General features: G+C 49.3%; 1 protein-coding gene across 6 annotated transcripts in view; it reads right to left on the reverse strand.

Annotated features, from left to right (window-relative positions):
- The window catches only part of FLT1 (fms related receptor tyrosine kinase 1), a 172,570-nt gene that overhangs the window by 11,177 nt on the left and 142,003 nt on the right, over window positions 1–19,390 (reverse strand). For 2 of the 6 annotated variants that reach the window (XM_073228640.1, XM_073228649.1), the window contains exons 19-29: window positions 18,224–18,337; window positions 16,059–16,147; window positions 12,424–12,619; window positions 12,091–12,219; window positions 11,897–11,994; window positions 11,060–11,182; window positions 9,388–9,499; window positions 7,620–7,719; window positions 3,010–3,115; window positions 2,607–2,749; window positions 128–212 (exon numbers count right to left, since the gene is read on the reverse strand). In XM_073228640.1, the coding sequence (XP_073084741.1) occupies window positions 128–212; window positions 2,607–2,749; window positions 3,010–3,115; window positions 7,620–7,719; window positions 9,388–9,499; window positions 11,060–11,182; window positions 11,897–11,994; window positions 12,091–12,219; window positions 12,424–12,619; window positions 16,059–16,147; window positions 18,224–18,337 (1,295 nt within the window). The remainder of the gene's footprint in view (window positions 1–127; window positions 213–2,606; window positions 2,750–3,009; window positions 3,116–7,619; window positions 7,720–9,387; window positions 9,500–11,059; window positions 11,183–11,896; window positions 11,995–12,090; window positions 12,220–12,423; window positions 12,620–16,058; window positions 16,148–18,223; window positions 18,338–19,390) is intronic. The other 4 variants (XM_073228647.1, XM_073228641.1, XM_073228657.1 and 1 more) reach the window with 4 other exon arrangements.

Below are 19,390 nucleotides of genomic sequence, written 5' to 3' on the forward strand. Positions count from 1 at the left end.
GTCAGCCACTACTGTAACTGGTCCCCAGTGACCAAGAGCCACCAGACCACAGGAGTTTGTTTGTGTTCAGATGGAGCATGGCAAGGACTTGCCAGCGTGCATTCTGTAGGTTAATCCCAGTACTTACATCAAGCATGGAGATGGCATTTGGTGAAAGTTCTCCAAAGGTTTTGATTCTTTCCAGGCTCATGAAGTTGAAAGCATTTACATATCTGATGAAGAAACAGAAAGAATAATCAAGATGGGAAAATGCATGTAGCTTTTATTTGTCAGGAAACCATCGGCTCTGTATCCCAGCTAGGATGAACCAAAATACCAAGAGCCCTCACTCCTGAGGCTGAAATTCTGCTGTGGTCCCCTGGGAATCCTGACAGAGATGCCATCTGCTCCATGGTGGTTAATCCACATTGCACAGGTTTGAGCAAAACCCCAGATGGACCCTTGAGTGACTGAGTAGTGGGTAGGCCTCTGGTCACTTGTGGAATCGGAAAAGCTGTCAGACCTAGAAAAACCCTGAGTCGTCAACTGGTCTAAACACGTTGCACCTTACGAAGGAAAGAAATGATGGCTGGAGAAGTGACTGGACTCTGTCACATACAGCTGCCTACTTCTGAAAGGAAGTGAGGAGACAAATGAAACAGCCTATTTATTGGCGTAGTTAACTACTACGGCTCGTCCTGTAACTTCTGTGATTACAGATTGGGAGAAATGGGCAGTATCTGTGCGATTTCCCTGTAACCACCTGCTGATCTTTTATTGATGATCTATTGGGGAGGATCATCAGAGATAAGCACACACGGTTACCCAGAAGGCAAGCTCGCATCCTGAGTTCCTTAGTCTGATACCCTCTCACCATCCAAAAGGCCCATTTCTTAGGCAAGCTTCTCACTGGGGCTGAGGCTGGGCAGTATCCGAGAAGGGCCCAAATAATGCTGACCCTTCCCTCCCCATCTCTGACCCAATCAGCCCTGCTGATTTATTTAATCCAAGTTAGTTTTCTCCTCTTTAAAAAATAGGTGATTCGTTTTTCTCAGCCTTTCAGGCTGGTTGTGAAGTATGAACACTGTCAGGGATGTGTAACCCGTTAATACAAATATGGGCTTACCTGTGGGCTTCTAGGCCTGTCATAGATGGCTATCAGTCTTTTCACACTATTATAGCCCTTCCCCATGCCTCCCCTGGTCACCTGCCAAGTTTAGCTGAATTGAGGTCAAAGCCCTAGGACTGTCCATGAATGAACTAGTGGTTACCAAAGGGGAAGGGGCTGGGGAGGGCAGGTGGGAAGGGAGGGATAAGGGGATTAAGGGGCATTATGATTAGCACACATAATGTAGGGGGGGCATGGGGAAGGCAGTACAGCACAGAGAAGACAAGTAGTGACTCTATAGCATCTTACTATGCTGATGGACAGTGACTGTAATGGGGTATGTGGTGGGGACTTGATAATGGGGGAAAATCTAGTAACCACAATGTTGCTCATGTGAAACCTGAGCATAAGATTGTATATCAATGATACCTTAATAAAAAAAAAAAATTTAAAAAAAAAGCCCTAGGGTTGTGTCTACTGCAGACAAAGATGCTCGAAGGCCCACATAATAGTCTCAAAGTTCTAGAAAGAGTTCTGACTGCATGGGAACAGGGAGGGAGTATTGGGATACCTGGTTTAGAAACTTTATTCTGTTCCCTTCTGGCTACACAATTTTGACAAGCTATCATCCGTGGAGCTTTAATGTCCCCATTTTTGAGACAGGAATAATAATATCTACTTCCTAGGGTTATTTTGAGCATTAAAGGAATTGCATGCAAAGAGCCTAGCTCAGTGCCAGACCACACACAGCATGCACACCCATGTAGCCATTAGTACTGGATGTGTACGACACGTGTGTGACATTAGTAATGATGCGTGTGATACATGTCTGTTAGTACTCATGTATGATATACATCTAACCGTTGTAATGGTGTGTGTGATACACGTGTAACTGTCAGCACTGGACATGTGTGACACCTGTGTCACCACTGGCACTGAAACCCTGACCCCCACCCAGTGCCCAGTGAAGGCACTCATAAATATTTTTTCCCACAGCCCTTCTCTGATTTCCTCTGCGGTAACGAGAGGTATGTTAGTTTGTTTAGTTTTATCTAAGGTCTCATGAAAATCAGTGTCATTAAGAAAAAAAGTGATGGAGGAATTATTCTAGAAAAAGACAGACCAAAGAAACTAAAAAAGAAAAAAATGCCATCTGTTATTCTTGATTGGATCCTTCTTTTTAAAGAAGTATTAAAGACTTCTGGGAAAATTATGGAAATTTGAATATTTAAAAATACTAAGGAATTATCAGTTTCTTCGCTGTCGGAATTTTGGTGTAGATGGACAGGAAAATGTCCTTCTTACAAGATGTATATCAAAGTATTTAGGGGTAAAGTGTCATAGTGCCTTAAGCCCTCTTTCAAATGGTTCAACAAAAAGAAAAATACATGTAGAGAGTGTGTATGTAAATACACACGCGGGCAAAATGTTAACTATAGCTGAATTTTGGGGGCTTTGTCTTTTCTTTTGGTATGTTTGAAAATTTTGTGATATAAAGTTAGGAAAGATGAATTCTTACCTGACATTATCGGAACTTCCTGAGTTAAACTTCAGAGCTGAAATATCTTCCTTGAAGAAGTCCTCAGCGAAGGCAGGAGTTGAGTACGTAAACCCACTATTTCCTGTCAGTATGGCGTTTAGTGGGATATAGTCTTTACCATCCTAAAATATCAAAGATACAGCTCTAATTGCATAAATGTTTACCTCAACCTATTTCTGTGAAACATGGCAGCTTCAATTATATCATTTCCACAATCTTAGCTGTGTTTTGGGAAGATAATTCTTGCATACAGACACAGACACACACAGACACACACACACACTTTTTTTTACAGCTAGCATCAGCTATTAAAACAGGTGAAACACCCTCTTGACTTAAAAGGCATCTGGCCTTCTGATACTCTAGATGCATTTGACTTTACCTGTTGTACATTTGCTTGAAGCAAATCGCCTAGTTTTTCCACAAGTTCTGCAAATCTTGGCCTCTCTTTTGGGTCTTTGTGCCAGCAGTCCAACATGATCTGGTAGCTGTTGGGGGAGAGCACGACAGAAGCAGCTGGAGAGCAGCGGTGGTCACAGAGACCAGCACAGCGGTGGGGGTGGTCACACACACACAGATCGTGCTGTTTGTAGTACGTGGTATCTGCCCGCACTGCTAGGTCTGGGTGTGCAGTGCCACCCCAGCAAAGGCCGTTTGGGCCAGGCCTGCTGGCCCTGGAAACATGTGCGACAAAGGCAGACTAACAACCCAACCCTGCAAAGCACATCACCACCCAGGGTCTCTGGGGTGCCTGTGGTCTCTGCAGAGCAGCAGGCATGAATTCTTTGAGTAAAGCAGAGCTGTTTGGAAAGGAGCCTCCACTGCTCCGTGCAGTGTAGTGCCGCTCCCTTTGCTGTCAAAAGCCGGACAGTATCCGTACAGGTACAAAGCTAACACACACACAGGTACCAGTGTGAGTGGTTTGCTGTACTTGTGACATTCACAGGCTGTAACAAAGGTTGGCTTGGGCGTCTTAAGAAGCATGTGGCGCTTCCAGGTCCTCACTGTTCCCTTATTGGGCTGGGCAGTGGAGGGTGGTGAAGGTGGCCACGTGTCCAGGACCCGTCCCTTCCGAATGGTGGAAGTCCACATGGAGTGTAAGTAGTTCCTTGGACTGTGTATAAGTTTCTTGCACGTGGCTGATGTTTTCCCCTCCCAGCATCCTTATAAACTGGCCTCCCACACCACTCAAGGCGAAACAGTACAGGCCAAGCTTCTGGATATAGAAACGGTGTTTTTCTTAGTATTACAGACGCCAAATCTTGTCCTGCGGTTTAAATGCCAACAGGGTTCCTCTGTGCTTCTCCTCTGACATTTTACATGTCCTTCAATGTGGGCCAAACCTGAACAGCAAAAATGCCATTCAGTGAAAATTCTAAGGGGCACAACTGTGCGGTCCAGGGGTGTGTGTCCTAAGGTTCTGATTTAACTCATGGACAGAATGCTAGGTACTCGGAGGAGCGGTGGCACCAGGTGGCCTCTGAGAACCTCCGTGGGCACTGGTCCTCAAAAGCAAGCTCACCTAATGGTTTGGTGGTAAAATAAAGATTCTACTTTCTGCTGAGCACCCAGGGAGCAGATATCCTAAGTCTCTGGTTAAGCGACAAGAGCTCATAAAGGTCACTTACCTGAATCACATATTCTTCCTACCTTTGTCCAAACCTGTGGGTTAAGACTGTGCCCAGAAGATGAAGCCAGCTCCCTCCCACACCTGTATTTCATCTACTGAACCTACCAGAGCTAATGCCCGGGGGGTGGGGGTGGGGGGGCTGGTTCCACCAGCTGCGAGGGCCCTGTGGTGAGGGTGATGTGCAGGCCACTGCCAGGTGCCGCTGCCCTGGGGCTCAGCTCGCAGACACGGAGGACAGTGACAACGGGGACGGGGATCTAACCTGGGGCTGTTGTCCCTACTCTCTGGGAGACATGGAACAGGGCTGCAGTGACCAAGGTCCCTAACTGTCCTCAGCCGGCAGGGCCTCTGAGAGCGATCCTGGCCGGCTGCTAGCAGCCCAAAGGTCTGCGTGGCATCAGACAGACAGTCTGCACAATCCTGTATGGATCTTGTTTTAAGGTAAGTTTATACATTTTACTAATGACTGACATAGGTGCAAAAATGTATACCCTGGAGATAGGCGGTCACTAGACAGAAGCCTGCAACCCCCCTCACTCCAGGGCGCTCCGGCTGTGGCGGGGGCTGGCGCACCCCCACTATGCCACGTTCCGGCCTCGTTGCCCACCGCCGCATTATCTCCAGCAACAAACGGGTTCTCAGAGGCTGTCTGGAGAACATTACATATGATCTATGAAAGGTAGCTAAGGCAAGAAGGCTTGAACCAGGCAAGCAAAGACGGGCCCTGAGAGCAGGGAGTTTGCAGTCCTGCAGAGGCCCCGCTTATCCAATCAGCAGCATCGCTGGCCGCTGGCAGCTGCAGGGAGGAGGGAGCAGCGCTCTCCCTGGGCTCTGTGACACCAGCCAAAGGACCACCTTCACCTACTTGCTGTTTGTGATTCTGACCCTTGGTTTCCGATTTCTAGTTTCCATTCCTCTTGCCTAAAATCCAGTGCAAATCATCTCAGCAAACACCAAAGAAAAGAAAAAAAAATCAAAACATGTGTTGCTTATTCCCTTATTGAAAGACATCTGATTAAACAAGCTCTGGGCGAGGAACCAAGGACTCAAGTGTTGAACGGTTTTACATCCCTAAGTAAATAGGTTTAATGAAGTAAAGAGACACCAGTTGCATTCAATCCAACTGCCCTTCTTGAAACAAGCCTGGGCTGAGGGGCTGTGAGAAGAGCTTCCATCCCAGCTGTCACCCGAGCTCTGAATGTGCCCGCCACTTCGGGCCAAGCTCAGGTCACACGAGACCCGCTCCGGGGGCTGCGCTTCCCCCTCACCCGGGCCTTCCCGCAGTTGGGACAGACAGGGAGGACCTTGCTCCGTCCGCTTTCACAGGCTTGAACACGGCTGGAGGTTTGAAATCTGGCCTTCTGAACACGCATTTTACAGAGCTGCTGCTTACGTTTACAGTTTCTAAGATGCACAGCCCAGCACTGAGGAACTGACCTCTCTGTGGGCTGCATGCGGTACGAGAGCTGCTGGGGAGAGGCTTATATAAAGACTCAGAGGTTTGACAAAGTCCAGTGGAGTTTTCGCTCCAAAGTTGATGTGACTTTGTACCTCGGGAGTTAATGCGGACCAGAACCGAGGTAAGGATTGTAACATGGTCGGTGTGGCTCAGACAGCGTTTACATAACTTATTAGCCATGTGGCAGATCACAAATGTTCTGTGCCTCACTTTTCTCGTGTAAAATGGAGACAATAGTAGTACCTACTTTTATAGGGCTGTTATGAGCATTATGTGAATTAATATACATTAAAAGTGCTTATAACAGTGTCTGGCACTTGTGCACTAAACTGGTTAACAAATATTTATTAAATGTTATCTAATAATGACTGCAGTTACTATTACTGTTAGTAATTGAGAACTTAACGCTTAAGTGGAAGGAAATATTTGATTCACAGCATGAGTGGACATATTAGAGAAATAGTTCTCCTAAGGAGTGCGGGGTATATACCTAACCTGACCGTCCTGTGGCCTGGGGAGATCAGGCCGAAGGACTGCCTGGCTTCTGAGTCTGTCTCCTCTGCTGCTCAGCTGACGGGGGACACGTGGCTTTCAGAGGCCTAGTTCCATCCCTCGTAGGACTCAGATTCTCGTGTCTGCCTGCCTGCTCTGCCTTGGGTTGCTGGGAACTTCAAGTGAGACTGTGTGTGGGGAAACACTTAAAAGCCATAAAATGCAAAGTAATCTCATTTTAAACCACATCTCATGGTGTTTGATCGGCCCGGCCAAGTAACGGGGGGCAAGTGACTGAAAACTCTCAGTGCCTTCCACATTCTACAGCCAACCTGGCCTCCTAGCGGCTCATCGGGCCCAGACCCCAGCCCCCCAGAAAGGGCCTTGCCTCCAGCTCTCTGCTCTTCCCTGACAGGGCACCAAGTGGGGCGCCCCCCTCCGCTCCTGGGCGCCCCCAGGCCCTGCCTCAGCGGCCTGTGCGCCCTGTTCTCCTCCCTGTTTTTCTGGGTCTGGCCCAGCCTTGCCCCCAGCCCGTGAAGGGAGGAGACAGTGACCCTGCATTCTGGCCAAGCCCACACTTCCTTGGCTCCCTCTGACTCCTCCCGGAAGGCTGGCCCAGGGCTCCTGACAGGACCCCGGAGTGTGGGTGGGACGCGGAGGGCCTGCCAGCTCAGGAAAGCTGGTGCCGCCTCGGGGAGGCCCAAGTCCTTGTCAGCAGCCCGACAGAATTGCCCGCGTCATCACATTCCTGCTCGGGCCTCTGAGGGCAAAACATTCACGATGCTTCAGGAGAAAAAGGTGACGAAGGGAGGCAGGCAAGCGACTGCACAGCAGAGGAGGCCTCCTGGGTCACAGGGCGGCAGGCACAGCAGGAAGCCGCCGCAAGCAGCAGCTCCAGACAGTGGCCCAGATGACTCCTAAAATGAGCTGGTTGTTGGTGTGGCCTTCTGCGGAGCGTAATTACCACCGTGGCCAGGAAATGGCCCTTTTCCTCCCTAGGCCTCATCCCCTGCCTTCCGACCGAACCTCATCAGGCTTCAGTGTGGTTGGGGGTCTGCTCAGTGGTGGCCTCTGGCCCTTTGTCCACATGGCTGCCTAGCTCGTGGGCTCCTGCTCTGTGAGGACAAGGCCTCGCCTTCAGTCCCTGGGTAACCTGGACTTCTGCCCAGACTCGTGCCTAGAAACTGAATTTCTGATTCCCAGCTAGGGGCCCTGAAAAGCCATGTCAGTGGTCAAGAGAGGAAGCAGGTAGGGACGGATCAAGGACAGGGTGCCCCACTGCTGGGAAACACTCCCAGCACAGCTGGGCCTGATGGTGGGGCTGTGCAGGACCAGGGTTCTCAACGTCAGCAGAGCACCCTCTTTCTGAGGTGTCCCTGGGGATGCGCAGGGGAGGGAACTGAGGGCTCACATTTCAGGAGTGGCGTGTTCAGGAGCCCGCATCCTCACGCCTTCCTTCAGGCGGCTGCAGAAGTCCTCGTCCATCTGCACTCCGGGGTACGGCGACCCACCTGCACGGCACACCGAGGGAAGCACAGGGTGGGTTATGGCTTCAGGGGACAAAAGACCACAAGGGGCAATTCGGTGTCTGTTTCCTCCCTTTAGCGGCACAACGCATCTCAAGGCACAGTGCGACCCTCCCAGAGGCTCGGCAAATCCCTGCTGGTGACACGCCCTTGGTAGGTTGGCCCTGTGCTGCCGGGTGGGTGTCTGCTGCCCCCAGGCCGTGCCTATGGCTGCTCTGCTCTGCGTGGTCAGGGAAGGGGTGTCATCGAAGCATCCTTGTCCTCTCCCCACGAGGAACTCTAAAGCAAGCCCATCATTAAAGACTCATGCTTTGGGTTAATGAGCTTCTTTTAAAAAGAATCAATGGACTTCGGGAATAGGTTACTTGTAAAGCATCCACACCTCAGTGAGAGTGAGTCATTCCTACTTTTAGGAAATGTCCCACATCGGTGGGGGACAAGTTCCTGGAACGGGCCTGAGGGAAAGAGGGGCCCTGAGCCCCAGAACTAAGCTGACTGGTGTGGATGGGGGCGGCCCATGGGCAGGACGCTGCAGACCACAGGGTACCAGAGGAGCCTAGACTCTGCTTTTTGCCAACTTTACTGCCCAGGATGCCCATGTCACCTGTCCTTTTAGGGGGATGCTTGGCTGGGAGGTAGGGGTGAGCAAGGTCTCCCAGCCTGCTCTGCCCCAGACCTAGAACCTAGTCTATCTCGGTGTCGCACTTTCTAGTTGTCTGCGCTTTCTAGTGATTGCTGCTGCTAGGAAGCAGCTGGGGAGCACGCAGTGCTGGCACTGTGTCACTGTGGGGACACTGTGGCCGCCAAGCTGCTTTCAAAGACTGGAAGCAACAGGTGCCTGCCATTGAAAGCAGGGGAATGATTTTCACACATTACAGGAAACCAGGGATGTTACTGAGTGACTTTTATTTGCTCTGAAAGGCAAATTTTTGGCAAAGTCTGAAAGACTCTTGGCTAGACCCCACTTTCAGAAGGCTCAGAGCATCCACGTGTGACTGCAAGCAGATGTGTGCTCTGTGTGCATCTGTGCACCTGGGCCCTTGAGCAAGGCTGCTAGCCACCCACAGGGGATGTTGCTGGAAGCACGATAAATGTAACTAGTGTTCCTTCTGCTCACCCTGCACAAACCAGTGTCCAGGGCTGGCTGTGCATCAGAGGCGCTAGAAAGGCCTCCTGTTCCTAACTGGTGGGGCCGTGCTTGCTGGGGCCTCTCCTGAGAAATTCTCGGGGGGAAGGATGCAGCAAAGGAAGGAGGGAAGGGCATTAGGAATTGGGGTGTATGAGGAATCAGAAGGGGGCAAAGGACAGAAAGGACTAGTAGTGGGACTGGCTGGAGATCAACCTAACGTCAGATTTTCCACTAGTGTGATGTTGTTCATTTCATACAAAGCATCCTTACAGTGCGGGACACAGTTTCTCACGTGAGATGCTGCATGGACCCACGCCTCTGCACGGGTTTTCAGCTCTCTTGGCTCCAGAGCTAGGCTGACTGGTGTGGATGGGGGCAGCCCGTGAGCAGGGAGAGACAGAGAAGGGATGGGGCAGGCCAAAACTGAGAGAGACACAAAGGCTGTGTCTCTCCAAACGACACTCAGTGGAGGATGCAGACCGGTGACTCTGGGCCATCTGATCTTTTTTCCCCCACAGATTTACCTAAGGAGAAGATTTCCCACAGCAGGACTCCGTAAGACCACACATCGCTCTGGGTGCTGTAGATCTTGTCAAAGATAGATTCAGGAGCCATCCATTTCAGAGGAAGTCGAGTCTAGAAAAGGGCAAAGGGGGCCTTGAGCAGAAGGACATGGAAAACAAAGCACATCCAATGCAAGAGCCCATGGGGTCACTTCCCAGATAACACTTGGCCCGTAAATCATCTCCTCAAGCAGCTCTGGTCTTCTAACGTGCAGGGTGACACTAAGAGCGCCGTGTGCGACAGCAGCCAAAGTTTAGGAAGTCCCTCCTATGTGCCCAGCAGGTCCCAACTCTGTCACTCTAAGAAATTCTTCTCCCAGAAAAAGCCTACACTCCATAGTGACCAGGGAGAGCGATCTGGATTAGACGACATCCTGAAAATGATCATTTCCAGGAACTTTCTTTAGGGAGGAGGATTTTGAAAGGCACCCCTGTGAAAATAGGTAGGATTTGAAGTCATGAAAGGGGGCCCGGCAAAGGCATGGGGAAGAGGGAGGTGCCAGTGTTTAGGAGGCCACATGGCTGGCTTCCCAGTGTACAGACACATCTTCTCTCTCTGCTAGACAGCAGGAATCCCAGCGACTTAGGCCATGCCCCTTCAGATGGGTGGGAATTGGCAGGGCGCCCAGGCTAAGGGAGACACAGAGAAGGGATGGGGCAGGCCAAAGCTGAGAGACATCGACGGACAGAAAGGGACGTGTGGGTGGGTGCCATTTGGCAAAGAAGGGTTCCCTGGAAAGTTCTGTTGTTTTCATTTTATAAAAGAGACTGTGGAGGTGTAATTCTCAAACTGTCTAAATATCCTGGAACCAGCTGTGTCAGCAGCACCTAGAAACTTACTGGAAAGACACGTTCTCAGCCCCGCACCCCCAACACCGTTCCCCCCAACCACACGCTGAATGGGACTCTCTGGGGGGTGAGGCCCAGTAAACTGCAGTTTAATAAGCCCTCTAAGTGACTTGTCTGCCAGCGACAGTGTGAAAACCTCTACTGCGGAGGGATCTGCAAAGCCCAGACGCAGGCGTAAGCCCTCGGGTACAGGCTGGAGCAGACAGGACGCAGGAGGTCGCCCACAAAAGTGGAAAATAACACGCTGTCCGCAACAAGCAGGGAAGAGAAGCCTGTGTGAGCCAGCAGGCAGATGGGAGGCGAGGCAGGCAGACACCGGAGGTGACTGGTTTCCTGCCCACCGAGATAACGCGGCTGCCCGGCCCGCCCTTTCCTGAGCTATTACACCTGCTGCATCAATTGTCCGGGTTTACTCGAGGGAAAGAGTCCAGGCTGTTCTTTCCAGGGGTACAGGGAACTCCCACAGGAGTTAAGGGGAGGTGAGGATAGGGTCTCACAGGTGCCCACTAGACACCTGTCAGGTTAGCCCCCTCCGACGCTGCTGCCCGAGGGACAGATGGCACACCGCAGCAGCAGGGGCACGGAGCCAGGACATATGGCCTTGCTGAGCCCCATCGAAGGCTCTCCGGGACCCAGCCCCTCTGGGCTGCTGGTCTTCACAGAAAGCACGTGATGGTTTGCAGGAACCACTGCCGAGGAAGTGTAAATATTTACCAAGGCCTTCGACCTGTGGTTTAAAAACCATGGGGTATAAATGAGTCAAATAAACGTTAAACTGACTTACGTCTCCTTTTCTCACATAATCGGGGTTCTTATAAATATCCCGCGCAAGGCCAAAGTCGCAAATCTTCACCACATTGTTCTCAGATAAAAGAATATTTCGCGCTGCCAGGTCCCGATGAATGCACTGTAATAAAACAGTTGCATGATCAATGCGTTTCCTTAACCTAAGCAACTGAACCCCAGCGCCTTCTCAGCGTCATTCCTCTTCTTAGAGGGTCCGTTTCAAATGCTTCCTTGGCCTGACAGAGGCAACTCCGAACACCTGTGGAGTTCCATACGCACGAAGCACTTTTTTACCACCGCAGGCTCCCTGAGGCCCAACGGTAAAAATCACCCTGAGTCCTTTCTGCTACCGTTTCGCAGGCCAGCATCACGGTAAACAAAGATCCGCTAGTATCTCTTCCCCACGACCCTCCACCCTAAGCTGCTGGGATGGGTCGCAAACCAGCTGCCATTTCGTGGGAGGCCGCCTCATGGATGTATTCACAGAAGCTCTCCTGCAAAGCTGTGTATTCTGAGGCTCTGGCCAGTTTTGAAAATATGCCAGAGGGCAATGTGGAGAACGGCTGCCAGATTTGTCTAGTCTGAAAGCCGGTGAGGTTTTCCCCTAGAATTAAGTTCTACCCATTGGTACGAAGACTCGTCATTCTCAAAATTCCTCACTCAGATCAGGACAAATTGAGAGGCCTTTGTTGCCATGTTTATTCTACATTTAAGAACAGACATATAAGCAAATACTTGGAAAAGCAGATTTATAGCAAAGGTGTATGTCTGTCCGTACGCATGTCTGCACATCCGGGCCTGGCAAAGAGGAAAAACAGCAAAAAGCAAGGCTGACCTTTCTGGAAGACAAAAACTCCATGCCTCTGGCCACTTGAAAACTGTAAGAAATAAGATCTTCCATGGTGATGGGTTGCTTGTAGAAATCGTCAGAATCTGGAAAACATTAAACCAGTAACTGTTTGTGACGGCTCTTGTTATTGCACCAAATCCCAGTTTATTGGAACAATGTTAGCAAAACATAAAACTAACCAACAAGTAGATCAGAGTTCATTTTCAAGAGCATTTGAGTTTCAACATGAGTATCAGAGATTTTTCCAGGCCTCCAGCCCATTTCACCCAAGCGTGGGGGGAGGGGATGATCTGCTAAGACAAAAAGGCCTGAGGGGACACAATTGTACGGTTCCCTGGCAAAATTAGTAACTCTGTAAATAATCTTAATTCAAATCTTATCTCCTCAGGACATTACCCTTCAAGGCTCCCACGGATGTTTATTAGGGTGATAAATAAGAAAAAAATTTCAGAGATGCACAATATGTTGTAAAAATATCTCAGACTGTAGGGCAGGAAGGAATTAATACCTACCCTCCTCTTCCTCCACATCACTCAGACTTTTATCTTCCTGAAACCCGGAGCTTGCGAAGCTCTCACTGCTGGTGACACTATCTACTCTTTGTTTCTTGCCTTGTTCCAGGTCTGGCTCCAGTTTTTCTTTCTTAGGCTCCGTGTGTAAAGCTGCGTCCTTTGAACAGACCAAGAAGCACACAGATGAAACGTTGCTCTGGAAAGGGCAATGGGGAAAACAGGGCCCTTAAGCTGGGAGAACGTCTTTCCACAAAATGGGTCGTGAATGAGCAGCAAGGCCCTATGGTGACCAGACACCTGGCCACCCCCAGGGGCTGTGGAGTCTCGACTGGGCTTCCAGACAGCACCTTACTTAGGTCAGATCAAGAAATAGTAACAGTAGCTGGTATTTACTGAGAACTTGCTCTGTGTGAGCCAGTATATGAAGGCTTTTCGGTACACTAAGTCATTTAATCTTTCCATTCCATTTTATGAAGGTCTTGCTCAAACATGAAGACACGGGTTTAGAGAAGTCGGGTAGTACAAGTCACCTGCAGCCAGTAAATGGTGAACCTTGGTCTACATCTGGCCAACTCCAATCGGTGCCCTTAACCACCTGCCTACACCACACGCCACCTTGTGAAAGACGATAGGAACGACGGAAAAGGATCTCCAGTGAACTTGGGCCTTCATTGTGCAGTCCCTATGAGGGGTAGTGACAGAAGGCTGGAGTCATCCAGTTCTCCGGATTCCCTGGGAAGGGGGGAATGAACGTTCCTTTTCCTCCCCTCCATTCAAAACAAAGCTACAGTTTGATCCTAACAAGGGTAGAAAAGGCCTTAGATCCCTTAATCTGGGTATCTAAGCCCTAGTGCTAAAACTGACTTTGCCATTAACCATGGGGTCTTGCACAAATCACTCTACTTTCCTGGGTTTTGTTTCCCTTAACTGGAAACCTCTATCGTCCTCTTATGTTCGACTCACAGGAAAGGAGTTGTTGGTTGTGGGTGTTCATGTGGAACCAGAAAAGATTCCTATCACCTTTAGTAATTTATCTAATTACTTAGCACTCCCAAGGCTTCATGACTGGGCCGTGCCCCTAGGCTCCGATCTGCTGGACGGCATCACTGAAACGGGCCGGTTCCGCTGGGCCCCGTGTGGCGGCACTGCCCCTAACCAGGCTCACCTTCCTTCCTGGGCTTGTCCTAGAAATGTCAGAGTCGGAGTGATCCGCCCACTAGAGGGCAGAGTGGGAGCAGGCAGCGGACAGAGGCGGGAGCCCCGGAGGGGGAGGCAGGCCTCAGAGGCCGCCCCCCTGCCGCCCCAGGGGACCTCGCTGAGCACAGGTGACGCAGGTAGCTCTTTATCACTGTGTCTCCCTGACACAGATTGGATTCTGCTCAGACTGTAATTTTTTTCCCAAGACCCTTCCCAGGACAGAAGGCAGCAGGGGAAGAAGAGTGCGGGCAAGGCTGTGGAAGAGCCAAATATTTCTAAAAAATATTTAAAGCCTTTTCCCCCACCCCTGCATCCCCCAAGTCACAGCCTGGGACATGTGTCTGAGGACCATAACTTCCCGACTCCTCATCAATGGGATATTCAGCGTTGCTTATTGGGAACCATCGCTGTGAAAGGAAGATTGATGTACAGAACTTTAGGGACTGACAAAATACAGTGAATTTACTACCAAAACTATTTTAAGATCCTGGCAAATTCACTGGGAAAATGAAATAGGCCATTTCCATTTAGCCTTTGGGCTTTTCCTTCACCTTCTCTTTTTATTCTTTTAGGCCCCATATATGAATACAGTCATGTGTTTTCCATGAAAACGCGAAGCTTCACCAACAGGGAGGTGAATCATTAAATATAGCCAGAGAAGGAAGCAAACTCTTCAAAACAAAGGACGCATGAACCCAAACGTTCCATCCTGCCCAGATCCCTAGGGTACCCAGCGGGCTGACTTCTTCCTGAGGCCAGACCAGCGTTTCAGGACTGAAGGGGATTTGCACTGCTCTGAGCCCAGGGCACCACTTTTCACTTTTTCTGTGTTCTTCTCCCCTCCTTATCCAGTGTCATGCACAGAAAAAGCACTGGAACGGGAGTCAGTGGAGCCGGGTCCTTTCCCCCAACTTCACCTCTTGGTAGGTGTGTATCCTTAAGCCAATCACTTGAGTTTTCTGAGCACATCTAGAATGTACGAGTGTGAACTAGGTGATCACAAAGATCCCTTTAAGCTTCAAGATTCTGATTATTAGAGGGCATGGTTTAAAATTGGAGAAACGTGTTCTTGCATATATGTTGCTGGTTAGAACACTTGTGTTTTTGGTTGGATAGAAGTTTGAGAGGTGAGAGAATGGGCCACTTGTCCAGTGGTTCTTATTTTTGTGCTACGTGAGGACTCTTGCTCACACGATAGAGATGGGCATTGTTTTCAGATGTTGAACCCTTTATTCATTATACAGATAATATAGGTCAGAGGCATTAAGTTGGACTCCCCCAGTGTATCTCATTCGCAGTCCACACCATGTGCCCATTCCGGACAGGAGACCTGCAGGGATGGAGAGCTTCCGGTTCCGGGTCAAAGTGGGAGTGACCCCGGAGCTGCGCCAGAGGGCTCTGGCCCTAGAGCATTCTGGGAATATGCAGATGGGGCGTGCGGAGTCTTGTGCAGTGGGTCAATAATGATGATGGTGATAGTTAACATTTGAGTGATTAACTGAATCTGATTCTCTCACAATCTCAGGAGTTAGGTTCTATTATTACCTGATTTAATAAGTGAGGGAACTGAAATTTAAAAGAGATTAAATAGCTTGCCCAAGGTCCCAGATTATGAGTGGTAGAGACAGGACTGAAATCGAGGAAGTCTGATTTTGAGTGCTTAATCACCACCCTACATGGATTCATGACCAAAATTGCTAGTTATCAGTTAATAATGTTGAGTCACTGTCCCCAGAATTTCTCTAGTTCAGGGAAGGACCCAGCATGGGTGAGATGGGTCACATGGGCAGTTATTAAACTCTTTCTCCTTCATTCAATAATTCAGAACCCGGACCCATGTGTTCCTTTTGTTACAGTTTTATTTAGTGGGCAAGTCTGGCTCAGTGTGTGTGTGGGGGTGACACAGTTGGTAAGTGGAAAAAAGGGCAGTACAAAGGGAAGAAAATGATTTATTTGGTTCCATCACTGGCCTATTGTTGACTGCAAAGTTAGTTGATAAAGTCCTTGATTTCTCTAATCTAAGAAATGGAGACAATTATATTTGCTATCTTTAAAGAAACAAGTGACTAAGGGATTTGTGTGTGTGTGTGTGTGTGTGTGTGTGTGTGTGTGTGTGTGTGTGTGTGTGTACATATGGAGAAAGAGAGAAAGGTAAGTAAAATTATCAAGATGATTTGCTAGGTATGTAGGTAGATGGCCAGAAATGCTAACCTCTAATTATCACTGCATACACTGGGATCAAATATTCTCTGTGCTGTCCACAAAAGACTGTTACATATTAGAATGGAAGAAAAAATGACAAAGGAGTGAAAAGCAGAAATTTAGTTTTAAGCTTAACCACTAATGGAAATACACAGGTTTCTTTTGTTTCATACTGCTAAAGCCTAAATGGAAACTCACTGCCATCTTTAAAAACCTCCAACCTCTAAGTTCCTTACCTTGTTGAGAAAGAATAGGTCTCGCTTGCTCTTGAGGTAGTTGGACAGATTTCCGTATTTGCAATATTCAACGATCACCATCAGAGGCCCTGCAGCCAAAACAGCACATGCTCAGCCACACCAAGCCAGTTAGCCATCTGTCAGCCTTTGGTGAGCCTGAGAAACCTCAAACCCAAGTCTTTGTATCGGTGGGGCCGAGGGATGCAACTTAGGGGGGCAATTTTTAAAAAATGTATCTTTAGGCGGGTTTTAAAAATACGAAAGGAATAGAGGGCAATTGAGAGGGTGGGGGAAAAAACAGAAAAAAGAAAAGAGTAGAAGGACAAAAAGAGAAAGAATATTGGGGAGGGGAGGGGTCAAAGCCAGAGCTCTACCTCTGAACTGCTAGCCACCCATCCACTTGTTAGCGAGACCCCAGAGACACTGTCCCATCCAGCTCCTCCTAGTGCTGAGAACCGCCGGTTCTGAAAGGCCTCTTCCTCCCCTGCTGCAGGACTATCTGGGGGTGTCTGCCCATAGTTTGCCTTGGGGGTTGTAAGAAGGTCTAAAGCAGGATCAGCAAACATTTCAGTAAAGAAACAGATAGTAAATATTTTAGGCTTTGTAGGCCAGAAGACTATGCAATTCTGCCTCTGTAGCATGAAAGCAGTCATAGACAATACAACCAAATGAGTGACTATGCTCCAAAAAAATCATATAACACATACATTTAAATTTCATATAATTTCCACATGTCATAAAAATGTAATTCTTTTGATTGCCCCTTCCCCTGTCAGCTATTTAAAACGGTCAACAAAGGAAGCAAGGGGTCAGGTGGAGGGAAGGATGGACACTGTGGATCCAGGGGGGTGCCCTGCAGGCAGCTTTTGCCTTAATTGGCACCTAGCAGTCCACATCACGGGCCCGTTTCGGACAGGAGACCTGCAGGGATGGAGAGCTTCCGGTTCCGGGTCAAAGTGCGAGTGACCCCGGAACTGCTCCAGAGGGCTCCGGCCCTAGAGCATTCTGGGAGCATGCAGGCCGGGTGTCCGGAGTGCTTGTGCAGAAGGCAGGCAGGGGCGCCCTCGTTTCCCAGGCTCGTAGAGGCCAGGCGCTTCCCTGTACAGAGGTGTTCTGCCTCCATCGGGACTCACTGGTTTTAAAGTGTATGTTAGAATTCTGACATCACTTCCTTTACCCTCAGGGGAGCAGAACAGGAAGTTGCTTTAAGAGGTTATACCTCTTTCCCACCGAAGGGGTTTCGGCGGGTCTGGGGTCCAGCAGCCCCTGCCCTCAGGAGGGGCTTCAGTCGTTAAAGCCAACTAACTACACGGAGCTGAGAGGCACGGACGGAGGTGGGTTCTGGGTTTAGCTCCAGTCAGCTTTATGCAAAGTTGAGGCAAACAGAATGATGTTGCCGAGACAGAGAACTTGAAAGCGCCCAGCTTATTACGGGCAGAGAGGCCAGGCTAATGCAGAAGCAGGTAGGTTGTGTCTAGGTCCCTAGGACTCTAGTTCTGGCTTCCCCAGCCCTTAGCTTCTTTCTCTCCCCGCTGCCACTCCTAGCAGAGAGATCTCCCCAACTACCCTTTATCTCTCTACCTTTGTTGTGCTTGGAAAACACGTATATTGCACAGTCCTTTGCACCTTTCATTCTGGTTTAGGCAGAGATCACGCATCTATACCCAAGTATCAGCCTTGCCGTAGGGGAAGAGAGAAAGCTATCCGAGAACACTCAGGAATCTCAGTCATAACCACAGCCCTGTCCGTGCCATTTGCCCCAGCGGGTGCAGCCCGTCTGAAGGGAAAGACCCGCCTGGTTGTCCTCCACGTCACCTCCTCCTGGGATTCAACCAGTACTGATTCACTGCTGTAGCTGAAGCTTCACAGGGGTGCTCAAACTTCCCTCCATTTACTTTGGGTCTGATCACACTCCTTCCAAGTCATCCTGAGAGAACACTGCCCTCCCCTTGACCTAGAGCTTGTGGAAAGAGATCTAAAAGGGAGTCCTTCTCTTCAGGTCTTTAAGTGTCCAGGGAAGGCTTTTCTAGGATGGGAGCACCCGTCTATAAGTGGCCAAGTGGTTTCTTCTGGACCCATTGAGAGGCTGTGTCCCAGGAGGCGAGGAGGAGCAGGGGAGGGGAGGGGAGGGGAGGGGAGGAGAGGGGCCCTTCCCCCTCAGTTACCTCCATGCTTGGTACAGGCTCCCAGCAGGTTGACCACATTCAGATGGTGGCCGATGTGGGTCAGGATCTTGAGCTCAGTCATCAGAGCTTTGTACTCACTGGCTGTCGCCCCCTCTGTGTGGAAAGCAGGGACAAGTCAAGGTGGCAGGACGATGGGGCCCTTTCCTCCCATGGCGGCATTCCTGCCCTCCACCTCTGTCAGGGCTCAGCAGCCGCCTTCTTCATTTACTTCCCCGCGTTCTGCAGAAGGGCCAAGTCTGCAGACTGTTCTCCTTCCCCCCACCCTCCTGAGCCAACATCCTTTTGATTACAGGGAGGCCCAGAGCAGTGGTGGGGTTAGTCAGTCTCTGGGCCTTTCCTCTTGGTGGACCCAGGCCTGTTCAGCAACGTGCTGACTCGGAGCCGAGCGCCTCAGGACGGCACCTCAGAGGCTTCCCTTGTCAGGAGCGGGCACAGCCAGAACCTCCCAGACAGGGAGGAGCCCACACCTCCCCTCTTTTTCTCACTTTCCCCTCTTTGAAGAGTTACAAAGAAGGAGTACAAGGGGCCTGCGAGGGCGCAGTGGCCACTTCTGTAAACATCTTTGCGATGTGTTCTTTCCTCCCTATAACCTTTACCTCCCCAGAGCCCACAGGGTTATCTTGAGTTGTGAGGACCCCTAAGCATCTGCCTTTAACTTCATTCTCAGAGATAAACAACATCAGTCTAAGAATTAGCAGAAACTAAAGCTTAAATTAAGTTTGTTTGTTCTTACTGGTTAATTTCCAAGGCATTTTAACATATTAAAGTATTTTTAGAAATAAAAAAGTCATATAATCTTGCTATAAAATATTCCCAAAATATGATGTATATGTAGAGTAAAAAGTGGAAAGACATCCCAAGCCACTGACCTTCCTTATTAACCATTTGGAGTTTCAGATGTTTTTCTGTGTATTTGTAAATAGGTATACTTAATCAAAGTTTTCTTTGTTTATATAAATGGGATCATACATATATAAGTATATACATATTTTTTAAAATTTTGCTTTCCCCCCCTTTTTAATATGCCAGAGACTTTTTCCATTCTTTTAATTGATTAATGGCATTCTTGACACTGACACTGTCTGCAGGGTTTTTTTTGCCTTAACAAATAACACTGCAATATATAGCCCCTGTGTAATCTTTGTA

The sequence above is a fragment of the Manis javanica genome, chromosome 1, assembly GCF_040802235.1.
Source record: "Manis javanica isolate MJ-LG chromosome 1, MJ_LKY, whole genome shotgun sequence".
Lineage (NCBI taxonomy): Eukaryota > Metazoa > Chordata > Mammalia > Pholidota > Manidae > Manis > Manis javanica.